The sequence below is a fragment of the Catharus ustulatus genome, chromosome 3, assembly GCF_009819885.2.
Source record: "Catharus ustulatus isolate bCatUst1 chromosome 3, bCatUst1.pri.v2, whole genome shotgun sequence".
In the NCBI taxonomy this organism is placed as follows: domain Eukaryota; kingdom Metazoa; phylum Chordata; class Aves; order Passeriformes; family Turdidae; genus Catharus; species Catharus ustulatus.
The window spans coordinates 37,367,589-37,382,162 of NC_046223.1; the positions used below are offsets into that span (position 1 = coordinate 37,367,589).

Here is a 14,574-nt window from a genome sequence, read left to right on the forward strand (position 1 = left end):
CAAAAGCAGGGGGAGGGGGGGAACTGCAGGGAAAGTATTGCAAAAAATATGCAGATAGCTAAAATAACTAAATACATTATAGAGATGAATCAATCTGGAAGAGTTGTGCTAACCGGTCTACCAAGATCTGCCAGAAGGATTCTGCAGGCTGCCAGGGTACCCAGTATTTTAGATTATAGCTGGCTCACTGAAGCACTACATATTTAAGTATATTTGTAAATAAGTGTAGGCATGCCCTGGGGGTGAGAAGAAAAGAGAGGGAGGGAGGAAGGGAAATATCAATGGTCTAGTACAACTAGGGAACAATTTTAAGAGGTACCATACTTCACATCACTACACACACCTACTAGCACTCTGTGCCAAGAGAGGCTAGGAAGCTTTTGTAATTCCTGCAGCCACTTAAGATAACACAAAACTGAAGTGGGGCCACAGGCTGAAACGACTGGCAGGCACCAAGGCATGTTTAACTTCACCCCACACAGAAGGTACTTCATCCCATTTATCCCTCACATGCTCACGCTGGATGATAGCACCTCATGAGACCAATGCACAGCATGATCTGCTACTGGCGCCTTCTTTTTGCTGGTCTTCTCAGAGACATCCTAAAACTACCATCAGAGATAAACCCAGAAAAACCATCCAAAAGAAATCAAAGACTTAGTTTACAGTATACTGCTGAAAATGCCATTTACTTACATTCCTTGTTTTCAAACAACGTTTTCAAAGAGAAAATATTGTTTGAAAAACAAATTCAGTAAGACTGAAAAACTCCTAATAAATGATCCAGAATTTATTCACAATTTATACCTGGCAATAGCTTGATAACTAACTTAGGCATCTTAAAACAGGAAGACTTGTCCTTCTGCAGTTTGAAGCCTTTCACTGCATAGATCTCTGTTCAGATAGCCAGTCTTTCTTTTAGCCTCTCTTCCGTGCTGCCTTTCACTGTTCTAGCAATTTTAAGCATCGAAACAGTTGCCAAGCAATGTATAGTTCACTTAATCATTCTTCATAAGCAAAAATTTTCTGTAAAGCTCCAGTCATTTCTGTGGTACACGTACTTAAGTGGCGAACATTAACTTTTTTTTTGACCCAAGAGCACGTCCCATGTAGATTGACATAAGCACAAAAAGAGCGCAGCTTTAAATTCTATTATGTAATTCTATAAGCAACACTGCAATGGCATGTCACAAAATAATCACATATTATGAGCTGGAGTCTAAATTGCAAATGCTCAAATTCCTTTCCACTTGCTGTACAAGAACAGCAGAAATGCAGCGACAGCAGTCAGCACCAGGACTGATAAACAGACTCATGGCCCACATTTAAACAGACAATGGAAGTTCACAGGCCGAATGAATCACTTAGGGTATGGCAAGACAAAGGAGAAAAAATCTGGAGGAGATTTTTAGATTTGTCTTCAGTAACAGAAAGGGGAGTGAACCAGACTTGACCACACAAGCATTTGCAGAGGCAATTGGCAAACTCCTGTTCCTCACTCCTACATCCAGGATCTGCTACTCCTTGTATTCAATCATGCACGACCACTCTGAACTGACCTGGGCATCAACTGAAACAAATACAAAGATAAGTGATTTTATTTATATTTTGTTTTATTTCTAATTTATTCTGTTTACAAGCTAGGATTCGAATATCATGCATGCCATTTTTGCTCCAATGCTTTTGCAATCCTGCCCTATGCGACTGCACTAAAGGGAAACTTGTTCCTGGCTAAGACCAGAAAAAATGCAATCTTTCCACACTGCAATCTTTAATTTAACTTCTTTATCACTGGATTATTTTCAAAAATACTCAATACTAGTGAGCATATAACAAACTTATTTCAAATAGGCAATCTGGATGAGTTCATCTATGGCCCACACAGAATAGGTCATTCAGATAAAATGAAGCTTTGTTTTCACACTTCAGATTACAGTAAATTCACGAATACAAGCCGCACTGAGTATAAGCTGCATCTCTGGGTGTTGGCAAACATTTCGTTCTTTGTCCATACACAAACCGCACCCAATTATAAGCCGCTCTGTTGTTCGCAGCAAGGACCCGCGTGCAGCAAAGTTGCCAAATAGTAACAGAACGGCGGGATCGGGGAGGGTTTACTGGCTCGGCTTGGCCTGCTCAGGGCTGCCGACAGGGCCAGGTGGCCCAGCTCAGCGCTGCCGCTCGGCAGGGCTGCTCGGGGCCAGCTGCCGCCTCTGGGCTCACTCGCCCCAGCCTGGCGCTGCCCCACGGTGGCAGGGGGGGGCACGGAGCTTGCCGGCACCCGCGGCGGCCACAGCAGGCAGGGATGGAGCCTGCTGGCACCCGCGGCGGCAGGAGGGGAAGGAGCACCCCCACTCCCACGGCAGGCAGGGACAGAGCCTGCCTGCTCCTGCGGCGGCAGGCGAGGATGCGAGCCCCCCATCTTCCCCCTGGGCCGTGGGGATGGCAGCACGGAGCCCCCCGCCTCTTCCTGGACCGCAGGACCAGCAGGAGGGAGCCTCCCATCTTCCCCCCTCTCCCCTCCGCCCTTCCCCCAGCGCTGCTGGCACTGAGCTGGCTCCACCCACCACAAAACAGAGTAACCAATGTGTAACAATTGCAAAAAGCCGGGTTTTACTGGTAGATGCTCGATTCGGCACCTCGGTTTGCACTTCCGGGGTTGGAAATGTCAGAAAATTATTCACATATTAGCCGCCCCTGAGTGTAAGCCGCATTTCCGGTGTGGGAGTAAAATTTTAGTCAAAATGGTGTGGCTTGTAATCGTTAAATTACTGTACTTTTATTTCTAGTTTTTTGTCTGCAAAACTTGGATTCTGAGCACTCCGAAATTATCCCAAAGAACTCTTTCAGGTACCCAGGCATTTCTCAGCATTTAAAACTGAAGCATAAGAATCCCTCATCAACTTTAAAGTCAGTTTTTGCCACTTTTTAACTAAGAAACTTAGAGATGAAAACTTGAGAAGGCTTGCCAGCTTTGTGAAGCCAAACAGATGAGTAGATTACAGACCAATACTTATTTTCTCAGAAAACTGTACACTGATAAGTTTTAGTTAAGGATTGGTATTTGTACAGTCATACTTCTTTTAGCATTAAATTAAGATGAACCAAAAGTCTCAGGCAATTCACGTGATCTTCCCTGGGGAATTTTACACAGACCATTCTAAAATTAGTAAAGTTTCTGCATCTACTGAAACGTCAATAAAGGCCAAGTTATATTTGCAACTTGTTGTTCAAATAGTGCCAAGTTATTTATCTCTGATGCAATAAAACTGCCATGAGCCAAGACCCTCAACAGAAAAAGAACGGTTCCATTTTGAATAGGACAGAGATACCAATTTAATTAAAAATGTGCACTAATAAAGACACTTAGGATGTTTCACCAAATGCTGACCTGACATTGAAAACCGAAGTTTTCCACTTAGAATACAGTAAATTATTCCATTTTTGCTCAATCACGAAAAATTGAAAAATGCCGTCTTCTTTCTCAAGTATAACTTCCCATGAAACGTGTTTGAAACATTTACAGACCATTTGGAGACAATGTAACAACATAAAACTCAGTCTGTTCATCCGATCATCTACAGATAAACTACATCAACATTTACAGTAGCATTTTCCTAAAGGAATTAGGCTATTTTAGAAACCCATTTTGATTACACAAACTAAATTACACATTTGACAGATATGAGACGAACTGAAATACGTGATGCTAGGAAATGGTAAGAACAATTGTGCAAAAAAAAAAAAACAGCTATAAAAAACTAGGTACACACCTGCAAAAATACTCTCTCATCAGTTTGTATTTACATTCTATTTCTACAAATTCCAAATTTCTCAACATCACTGAAAATTTTCCCTCATTGATCCTCCGGTCTTAAATAAAAGAAGCCATGACAGTATCTCAATGGAATATTGCAATTAGCTGGCAAACATGCATACAAGTAGAGGAAAATACAGTTCGCTTCATATGAATCTGGCAAATAGAAAGTTTGCCAAAAAAAGTTTGTGAAAGAGAGGCTATCTGGTAGTCACCAAGGCCTATGCAGTATCATCTTCCCCAGATAAATACATCTCAGTATTGTGACCATGGCTTGTTTTCTTCTGCCTTTCTTTTGATTTACCTGATGTATGTAAAACAAAGTTGAAATGATTGCTTTTCTGCAGTGGAGATGTATGTAACATTAATCACTGGTGGCTTTTTTGTACTACCTGCCTTATGAGAAAAAATATTTTATAGAAGACTTCTACAACACTTCAGTCAATTCATCTTCCACTGAGAAATTTGACCTACATCATCATACTTGAAAATCTTATACAAACTTCTTCAAATTGTATTTAGCTTCTATTTTATTGGTCAAACTGTATCTTTAGGACTTTTCCATTAACTTAATAAGTGATCTCACCAACTCACTGCTCATTATTTTCTCTCTGAACAACTTCTAACTAGAAATTTAATCTAACAAGAGGACCGTTATCTAAAAGCCAACAAACTGTAAATATCAACAATTTCTGAATCAAGTAACAAATGTCCTAAACCACACTATAAATAGCCCCAGCCATCTGTCTGATTTGCCCCTTCTCCTCATTACTTTAACTTGTCTATCTCCAAGGACACAATCTTACCACGTAGCATGCCTGGTTTCATCGCCTGCCTCTTGCAGCAGAAAAGCAGCAGCAAGGGGCATGATCCCCATCCGTGACCCCCCCAGAGAGCTAACATTACTACATCTGACTTCCACACCCCATCTCAAGTGCTTATCTATTACTTCCATCACATTCCTTCTATTACAGCTGTTTGCTATCATTTAACCACATTTTATCTCATTTCATTATCTCTTTCCCTATCATTTGGGTGGTGTTTTCTTGTTCTTTTGGCACTGTCTTACAAGGACTATTTTTAACAAAGCTGTAGAAACACAAGCACATTGTATCCACCCATTCTCCCTAATTTCCTTGCAAACCTTTTCAAAGGAAAGTTTACCCAGGAAAAACAATTTTCATGTAATGCTATCAGGTCCCACCACTTGTATGGAGTCTACTACTCCAAAGAAACAAGTTACTCGTTAGAGGAAATGAAAACTTCAGGAGTGATGAGGACAAAAGCTAGAAAATTCCTCAGCAGGATGGGAGTTTGTCCATAAACAGTTACATACAGCATAGCAGTTTGTTGCAATCTAGACTATTTGTGAAATGCGGAGAAACGCCATTGTCTGCAAATCCACACTTTTGCCAGAAAAATGTTTGTCAGAAGCAGAACTTTCCACAGCAACATATGCATTGCTTGCAAAGACAACATTTCTAGTCAAAACAAAAGCCCCACACACCATCCAAGCTCACCCAGCCTTGTTGCTTGCTGGGACAAGGATGTGCATTGGCAGCACTTGGCTCTGCAGGGTCTCGGCCCCCGGGGCAGAGTCCCCATCGCTCCCCCCAGGGATGACAGATGGCTAAATAAAAGGGAAATAACATCCCCAAGAGACAGTCACTCCCAACCAGTCAGAAGACCTAGGGTTAAGGCAAGACACCAACGTGGGAGGCAGTTAAACCTCTGCTTGCCTCAAGCAAAGATATGGATTTCAGTGCCCTGTACATGCATTTGATCAAACCCTTTGCTATTTTCAGATGGGCTTGTCCAGCAATGACAACTCTGAAATGTCTCTGTGTCAGTCCAGAAAAATGCAGAACAAAAAAACCTGATGTTTAAAACTTGCAGAACAGGAAACATTGTCTTGTCAACTCTCCCAAGCAGCTGCTAGAAGAACCTAAGAAAAGGAAAATCACTAATTTCTGAAAATATATGAAAGTAGATTATAATGCCATAAAGCACTGTTTGTAAATACTTAAATGAGGATTAATAACATTAGTATTCATCCTAGTTAATTACTTCACAGGGCATCACGAAAGTCTATTCTTAGGATAATTTTTCAATCTGCAGATGTCAAAGTACTGTAAACAGAAAGCAAGCATTAAAAGTTAAATATGTAATCACAGATTAGCATCCAGGGGAACCCCATATTAATCTGTTTTCATTCTTATTTGATATACACAGTTTACTAATGATGCTAGCATAGATATAAATACTGAAGTCCTCTTTTGCCTTGAATGAGGAAGATTATATAATAGAGGCAACAATAATTTCAAAAGGTTCAGAAAAACTAATTACAAAATCAGAATAAACATGAGTATTTGCCAGAGAAAGCAAAATATAGGCACTGACAGGGAGAAAAATCTTGGAAAGGCAGTAACTAAGAACAGATTAAGCTGCCTGGCCTGCTAACTCATGTATGCTATGAGCTTGGGTGTGTGTCCCCTGAACAAGAACCACAGAACACAACAGAAAGGTATTCCACCTGACCAGCATATTTAGTTCCACAGGGTTAACTAGGAGGATAAGAAAAAGAGCAAATAAAAAGAAGCCCAGAGAGGAAGAAAAGGAAGCCAGGAAATCACAATGGGACTGACTTAAAAGGTGTTTTTTGGAGAGAGGATAGAGTGGACCTAACCAACAACTACAGAGCAGAAGCCAAGCACAGTAATACTGTGGCATAAGGTATCCCAAGTATTTCAATATCATGGCAGGTAAGGAACCAGAAATAAAAGAAGTCTACCTCCCAGAAGCAAGATTAAATGCAGGTAAAAATTATGGGATACTAAGACCTTTGCCCCACAGCCTCCCAAGAGTGGATGGATAATCTAGCACTGGAATTTGCATTGGATAAAAGTACAATGAGGAGCACTACATCTTTATGGAGAGAGAGAGAAACCGTCCAACCTCAAATTTCCATTATTCTGTTAAACATTTCCAAATATACAGGTCAACAAAAGGCTTCAGGAGGAGCACAGACCAGGTCTTTAATTAACACTGCTCATGCTTCAGGTGCACAATTTCTAAAAGCCACCCTGTAGCTGCTGAACCCCTACCACAAACCTCTCACATGGATCCAAGAACATTCATCTGCAAATGGTCACAGCAGACGTTAACGCCTGATGTCTGTAGAGATAGGCAAGAATTTTGCACCTTCCTGAACATGACTCTGCAGCAGATAAATGCTGTTACAGCTCATGGCAATGCCAGCCACAGCTAATTATAACTTTATTGAGATGTTTTGGCAAGAGTCAAAGGCATTCAAGCAAACAACTTGTGATGGGGTTATCTGCCACTGATAATACATGACTTCTACAAATAGTCTAAATACTCAATTTCTTTCCTCCTGTCTCATCCATAACACCAAGCTTTTCAGGGATACCTGGGGGAGGAGGAGGAGGGATGGCACACTGTTGAAGGACATGATAAATATGCAAAGCATTATTACTTTTAATGCACTGGCAAAACTTCCTAGGTCCTGTAAAATAGATTTTTTTTTTCTCCAAAGCAATATTTTATATCTGTATCAGCTAACAATGTATGTCAAGATATTTATGGGCCTCCACTGGATATATGACATGTGAGGTTATTCCTATACATAGCTAAGCTAGTAACTTTCTACACGGTATTTACTGGATGTGGCAAACAGAAATATGAATCAGTTACTAACCTACTAACCAATTTCTCATTTAATCATGGATATTAAAATAAAGATTACTCTCTTGTTCTGACCACTTCTTTTAAATTTCTACAAGGGAACTCTCATTAAAGAACACCACATCTACCACTCTTCTCATAGCAGGTGTTTGATGTTATTGTAGAAAGTAAAATTAAAAAGATGGGAGAAAAAGCAAGCAACAACCCAATAACCAAAAAAACAGAGAAGTGGTTTGCATTGCTAAACAGACTCAGGACTCCCTTGACAAAGACTGTACTTTCAAGGAAAGACACAAAAAGAAGAGATGGACAGGAAGAAAGAGACAAAGAAAGGAGACTTAAAAAGGAAACCCGTAGACACTTTTCAGCCTTAAACATGGCCAAATGAAAACCGAACAGTGGGCTGCCAGTAGCATGGCCGGCGTTAAGGTTTAACACAGGGATTTTCCTATAAACAACACCAAAGAGGAACGAAGGTTGCATTATCGACTGTTATTGGAGTTAATGCAACGCGCTCATCACTGAAGTATCTGACAGCAATGGCTCTAGGCCAGCAGCTCACAAGTTCTTTAACCACAAGATCACTATCAGTCCTTTCATGCATTAATGAGCGTATCAACCCCATCGCTTTTCAAACGAAAACACTACATAACGTGCCCCATAGTAGCGAAGGAGATCCAGCCGGTCCCGCGGCCCTGGCCCCCGTGCGAGCGGGGCGGCACCGAGGGCCGGGGGCAACGCGGCACCAGCGGCGGAGCAGCGGCACCGCGGGGGCGCGCAGCTCGCCGGGGGCAGATTTTAACAAGGCTTCTGAAAGTGGTGACAAGTTGGAGCGGCCGACCCCGAGGGGCACCCGGAAAAGTCCGGGAAGGGGGCGAGAGTGGCGCAGCGCGCAGGGCCCGCTCCCCGCCGGTCCGGCCGCCACGTCCCACCCCCGCCCGGCCGCGGCGGGGGGCGGCCGGCATCGGGGGCAGCGACACAGCCCGGCCGGCCGCTCCCTCCCGGGGCAGGCGACAAGCCGTGCCAGCGCCCAGGGCGGCCGCTCCCCTCCAGCTGCGCAGACACGGGGGACACGGAGGGGGAGCGGCCGCCGGAGCCGGAGGTGTGGGGGGGCAGAAGGTCGCGGGTGTTACCTGCAGCTCCGCCCGCTCCGCCTCCCACTCGGCGCGCTCCGCCTCGAAGCGGCCCCACTCGTGCTGCAGGAAATGCAGGATGCCCGGCACGCTGTATTGAGCCCGGGACGCCGAGAGTGGCGCGGCGGCTCCGGAGGCTGAGACTCCCCCTCCTCCGCCGCCTCCTCCTGCTGCCGCCGCCGCGGCCGCCGCTGCCGCCGCCTCGCCCGGCTCCAGCCCCGGCCCGCCCGCCGGCGGCGGCAGCAGGAGGGCGTTGTTGTTGTTGTTGTTGCTAAAGAAGACGCCGGGCCCCGCTTGCTCGTCCATGGCCGGGCCGGGTCCGCCTGGCTCGCCGCCGCCGCTCCCGCCGCGTCCCGGCAGCAGCAGCAGCAGCAGCAGCAACAACCTGGGCGCGTCCCGCCCGCCGTCACCGCCTGACAGCCGCCCCCGCCCGCTGCTACGGTGGCCCGGCGGGGACAGCGCCGGGGAGCGATTCGCCCCGCCGCCTCGCGCGGCGTCCTGGGAAATGTAGTGCCGCTGGATGGCGGGGAGGATTCCCCGATCGCCGCCTTCTCCCCGCGCCGTCCGTGATTCAGGGACGGCGTTCGGACGGCTGAGCCTCAGCGCTCGGACGTGCGGTCCTGTCCCTGTGGGTGGGGGCGAGGGAGCCGGCGGGAGGGGCAGGGCAGGGGCAGTCCTGTGCCTGCCGCAGGAGCACAGATTAATGGTAACCTCCACTTCCGAGCGGAATTTAAAGGCGTTGGGCTCTCCCACAGGGACAGGGGACGGGCAGGTGTCGCAGCAGTTCCACACGCTCCGGTCGGGCCCTGCCTTGGCAGCCCCGGCTTTTCTGCTTCGTCCCTGTTCTGAGCAGCGCTCGGCCTCTCACTGCCAAAAGCTGCCCAAGGCTACAGGTGTTTGTTGAACATCGTTTGCAATGTTGGGAAGGAGAGAGACACAACATTTTTCAGGATTTGCCACGCTGCCTGTTCCGCGAGGGAAGGGAAAACAGGAGCCTGTGGGATTGAGAGGGCACCACTGCCCTCTGCCCTTGGCACCAAGGCACGAAGCTGGGCTCCCTTTGCACGCCTTTCCCCAGCAGCAGGGCCTTGCCGAGGGCGGACGAAGCATCGGCTTTGCCGACGTCCTGTAAAGGTGTAAAAGATGCCGGGTGCCACCAAGGCGGTGCCAAGGGGCTCCGAGGGCGCTGGGGACGCGCCCCGCTGGTGCCACTCGGGCCGAGGCCGTGCCCCGGTGCCTTCTGGCTGCGGCTCCTGTTGGTTCGGGCCTGCTCGGAACCAGAGCCGCCTGCTTCCACCCTGCCCGCGCAGCTTGAGCTGAGGCTGCCGGACGATCTCGCTAAGGAAGCTTGGACAGAGTATCGGGAGAGCAGCGGGGAACGGGAGCGAAAACACGGGGCAGGGAGCGTGATCTGGGGGACCTCTGCGAGGAACCCGCGTACAACAACCCAGGAAGGAAGGAAACAGCAGAGAGAGAGATGAAAGATGTGAAGGGGAAGCAGAGCAAACAGTTTCATTAAAAAGCACATTTAAAAGGCCATTGACAAAGAAAAAGATGAAAAGGACAGTGACAAACAACAATAAGCACTACGGCCATTTCAAGTTACTTCAGTTTTTTTAATCAAATGGAATTTGATGCCAAAATACTGTGTAAAACCACATGATTATAACTTTAGTATTAGGAGCAAGCAGAGAAGCAAACGAGGACTAAACTGGGAAGGATGTATACAAACGAGAGTTGTGCATGTTGTAGACAGCCACACAAAATACAAAGAAAAACCTCTCCCTTCTCTACCCCTCTATCTCTATCTAGTGCCATTTTCTCTTCTACAAACTTTTTTTCTATTGTTCTACTGACTTCTTAGTTATGCTTGGTTGCAATACTTCCCCCTTCTGAGTTTTCAGACATCTTGTCAACTAGAGTCTAACCAAAACTTTAAAAAGAGCTGAGATAAAACTTAAGGTAAACAAAACATAATTATAGACAAAATCCTTCCAAGAAGTCATTAATTCCTAGACTACCTGGTGGAGGGGAGGTATCTAAAACAGGTTGTAAACTTGTTTTCTGTTTTACTTGCAAAATCTTTGTGTTGAATTTTCAACTGGAAGTGTTTCCTTAATACTTTCGAATGTTAAACTGGTTCAGAACTACTTCTAAGCAAAATAGATTTGTAATGCTGGAAAGACTTATTAGAAAGGAATATATTCAAATCCATTTAATTCCCACTACCCATACAGTAAGATGAAAAAAACTCCTTGTGAAGTTACTTTTTTCTCATGTACAGCACATAGTTTTTACTTCTGTATATATCTTTACTCCTGCAGAACAATGGAACAAGACTTAACATCTTTATGGAAAAAAATTGATTAGAGTATGCACCACTTGCTGTCTCCTCACTTTAGTACTAAAACATTCCCTGTGAAATAAAAGCATTTCTGATTTTATGTTAAATATTTTGCACACAGCCAGCTTACCATAGGGTGAAAGAGCATTGTCTTGACCATTTTGCATAGGTACTCAAAGGGACATTAGATAAGGTCTTAGAGGAAAATAGAAAGCCTAGAGGCAAGTATCTATGCAAAAATAGTAATCTACAAATATTTTAAGCAGATATTAGTCATATTCAATCCTATTTACTATCCCTTTGTTATATTTGAAGTTGAAGCATCTGAAATATGCAGTCTTTACAGAGTATACAGAGAAACATCAGAGATGAAACTCAGCAGGCCTAGCAGAGACCTCTGGTTATGTCACTTCTCTCTATAAAGCAAAATGTATAGAAAGATCCCTATAAAAGCCCATAAATTCAACAGCTGTGTCAAAAAATTCAGGTAAGTCAGTCTTATATATACAAGAAAATACACGGTTCCACACTTCTGCCAATAGGAAGGGTGAGGCCTGGCAGCAGACACTCAGAGTCCCTGGCTGTGTGCTGCAAGGTTTGCACAGCACTTCAGCCCTACGCCCCAAAATCTGCACATCAGACTCATTCAGATGTGAGGGGAGCCACATGCTTTTGAAAAAAGCCTGGTAGGGGAAGGAAAAAACTGCAGGAGCCTGGCTCTCACTTGTGTTCTGCCCCCTGAGTTAGTACAGTGCAAAGTGCTCCAGTACCTCTGCTTGCAAACTTGATCAAGCACTACAGGTATGATGTATCCAGAAACTAAAATCTAGCAGAAAGGTTAAATACCTATGAGTGTGGACAAAGGGCAGAGCACTGACTCATCACATATTCAACCAGTTGCTGGCAGAACAGGAAGACTGCAAACACAGAGCACTTTACAAGGGCCAAGATCTACACCTACAAAAATGCAGATAGAAGGCAGTTCTCTTTATAAACTCAGTTTCCAGTGCATTCTTTAAAATTTATATTCAAAGAGATAGGGGATTAGATTCTTTGCATTCTTTATTCATTTTCAAGCATGGAAACGGATTTGAAAGAGATATACACCACATAAATAAGGACAACTCATTAAGACAGCATGCTTGATTATTCACCTTAAGAAAGGCTGAAAATTTTAAATTCTTTTGTTGTGGGGTTTTGGGTTTTTTTTCATGCAAGCTGAAACGATCTACAAAGTTCCTTTCCCTATTATTTTTTGAAATAAAAGGAAAAAGTTCATACTTCTACACTAGAAAGTCCCCATGGAACAGGGTAAGTACTTCATAACAGTTTTTCCTCTTCTCTCCATCCCCACTGTGTTAGTGTGTTGGCACAACAGCAGGATAACAACCACCAGACTTCAAAAACCACTGGAGGGTTTGATAACTTTTAAAAATAAATAAAACTATTTAGATACAGAATAATTTTTGGTGGATAATTTATAACAGAAATTCATAAATATGATCACAATTTCCTAAAAATCTATACAAATACAAGTAACAGCACTTCCCTTGTAATGCATGGATTTCAAGTAATTACACAAAGCTCCATTAGACAGCCTTTCACATACAAATTACACAAAATTAGACATGTATGCAGGGATAATGTAATGCTTCTGACTACTTAATGGTCCAAAAATAATAAAAGTAATTCAAAAAAAGCTAGTTTTCAGTTTAATTGTTGGGGTGGAATGTACTGTGGGTGGTGGTTGCCTAGCAGCTGCTTTTGCTTTGCTGGCCTGACTTGCTCGGACTGCAGTTTCTAGACGTGTTTTCAATTCAGGAGCAGCCCCCATTACTGTCTTGAAAGCATGTGGGTAAAGTGGACCAATGTGCATTAGATTCTGAAGTGCAAACTCGTGAAGATCCTTAGATGCTGCAGATGCAGAAGCAAAGGCATTTTCATTCAGTAAATAGGAGATCAGAGTGGGAACGAGAAGGGCAAGCAACTGTACTCCTAAAAATGAAAGAAAAAAAAAGTAATTACCATATCAGAGAATGAAACAAAAAAAAATATTTATCTGTTATTAGACAGGTAAGGGTAATATTGTTTTCAGAACTGACATTAGAAACTGTAATCAAAAAATTATCAAATTAAAACAACTGAAATGTAGATGGCTTCCAGGGCTTTGATCACTCCAATCTGTCTTACCAGGACTGGTTTAAGATTTCTATCATTGTTCATTACAGTTTTGTTGATCCTGATGCTTATTTTGAGATGCTTTTGCACCATCCCATTGCAGATCATTGATGACAGATTGTAAGATGTAGAGTGCCTGTCATATTAAAGGCTTTCAAAACACCTTTCAGGCAGACTGAAATGTTACTTAATTGAATCTGAGTATCTGCCTCCCCAGTGAGCATAACTGAACTGGTATCAGTATGCAAGCATTGACAAAGAAGTCAGGGAGCGTTACTTGCTGTTATTTATGTTGTATTGGTCTGGGAGATCCTAATCCAAAAAACCAGCAGGGCAGATCTACTTCAGATAGCATGATCTAGGAAGGCCACAGCCCAAAACTGCAAAAGGATCAAGCGGACTGACTTTGAGAATAAAAAAGGCAGCTAAACTTAGGCAACAAGGCACATTTTTGTACCTAGAAAGAACGTAAGTACACCTTTGAAATGTGTAACCTGGTAATAGTACATTTTAAGGTCAAAGAACTTCAAAATTAATGGTAACTCATTTATCTAAATTGTTTTAGATTCCCGGAGTATTAATTATTTTCCCTTAAAGGTTTTGACTAATTCATACTCATGGGGTGATTGTCTCCAGCCAGCAAAAAATTAGATCTTCAGTTATCTTAATTGTTTCAGTTACTCATTTTCATTTCACATATGTTTCAAACAACTTTTCCAGAAGCAGAATGCAGCTCAAGAAATTGAGTATTTTATCAAAAAAGAGGAACTCTGACAAGGAGTGTGTTGGGGAAAAAAAAACCACAAAAACCAACCAAAATAAACCTCAAAAAAACCTCTACACAAAACCAACAGAAGTATTTTCACAAGGAACTTTTTCAACGTTTGAAGTCAAATGTCAAAGACAGTAAGTCTTTGGAATATACATTGTTTCAGTTAAAGAGTAAATAACTCAAAGATAAACTATAAGTAATGTATTCTATCTAGCGAATCTTTCTTCATCTACAATCAAGATACTCTAACCAGTATAGTTCAATTTCTTGGGCTCTTTAGATAAAACTTGTTGAGCTGGTAGAAGCAACCTCATAAAAGTCTACTAAAATAATTAAAGTTAACAATGAGAAAAAGTAAATTTTAACAGCGTGAAATACAAACTTCCAAACAGAATAAAACATCACTCATTATTGCAGTTCATATTTAGATTTTTTTCCTGCAATCACCAGAAATGCAAAGACTACCACATACCATGCTGTATGTGCTATGCAAGTTCACGTATACAAAAGTTCTAGCACTGGAATTACAAAAGCATTTTGCACACACGGTCCATCTGTGACTATGCCGTCAAGCTCCCAACTGCAACATTTCTAATGTTCAATATTCTAGTTTAGCATTACTCAC

The 14,574-nt window shown here is 43.3% G+C and overlaps 2 protein-coding genes across 7 annotated transcripts in view; both read right to left on the bottom strand.

Annotated features, from left to right (window-relative positions):
• The window catches only part of STRN (striatin), a 70,150-nt gene extending 61,154 nt beyond the window's left edge, over positions 1-8,996 (bottom strand). For all 4 annotated transcript variants that reach the window (XM_033056664.1, XM_033056663.1, XM_033056662.1 and 1 more), the window contains exon 1: positions 8,656-8,996. In XM_033056664.1, the coding sequence (XP_032912555.1) occupies positions 8,656-8,961 (306 nt within the window). In that variant the 5' untranslated portion in view covers positions 8,962-8,996. The remainder of the gene's footprint in view (positions 1-8,655) is intronic.
• Positions 8,997-12,043: 3,047 nt separating this feature from the next.
• The window catches only part of HEATR5B (HEAT repeat containing 5B), a 56,868-nt gene continuing 54,337 nt past the window's right edge, over positions 12,044-14,574 (bottom strand). For all 3 annotated transcript variants that reach the window (XM_033053828.2, XM_033053830.2, XM_033053829.2), the window contains exon 36: positions 12,044-12,994. In XM_033053828.2, the coding sequence (XP_032909719.1) occupies positions 12,690-12,994 (305 nt within the window). In that variant the 3' untranslated portion in view covers positions 12,044-12,689. The remainder of the gene's footprint in view (positions 12,995-14,574) is intronic.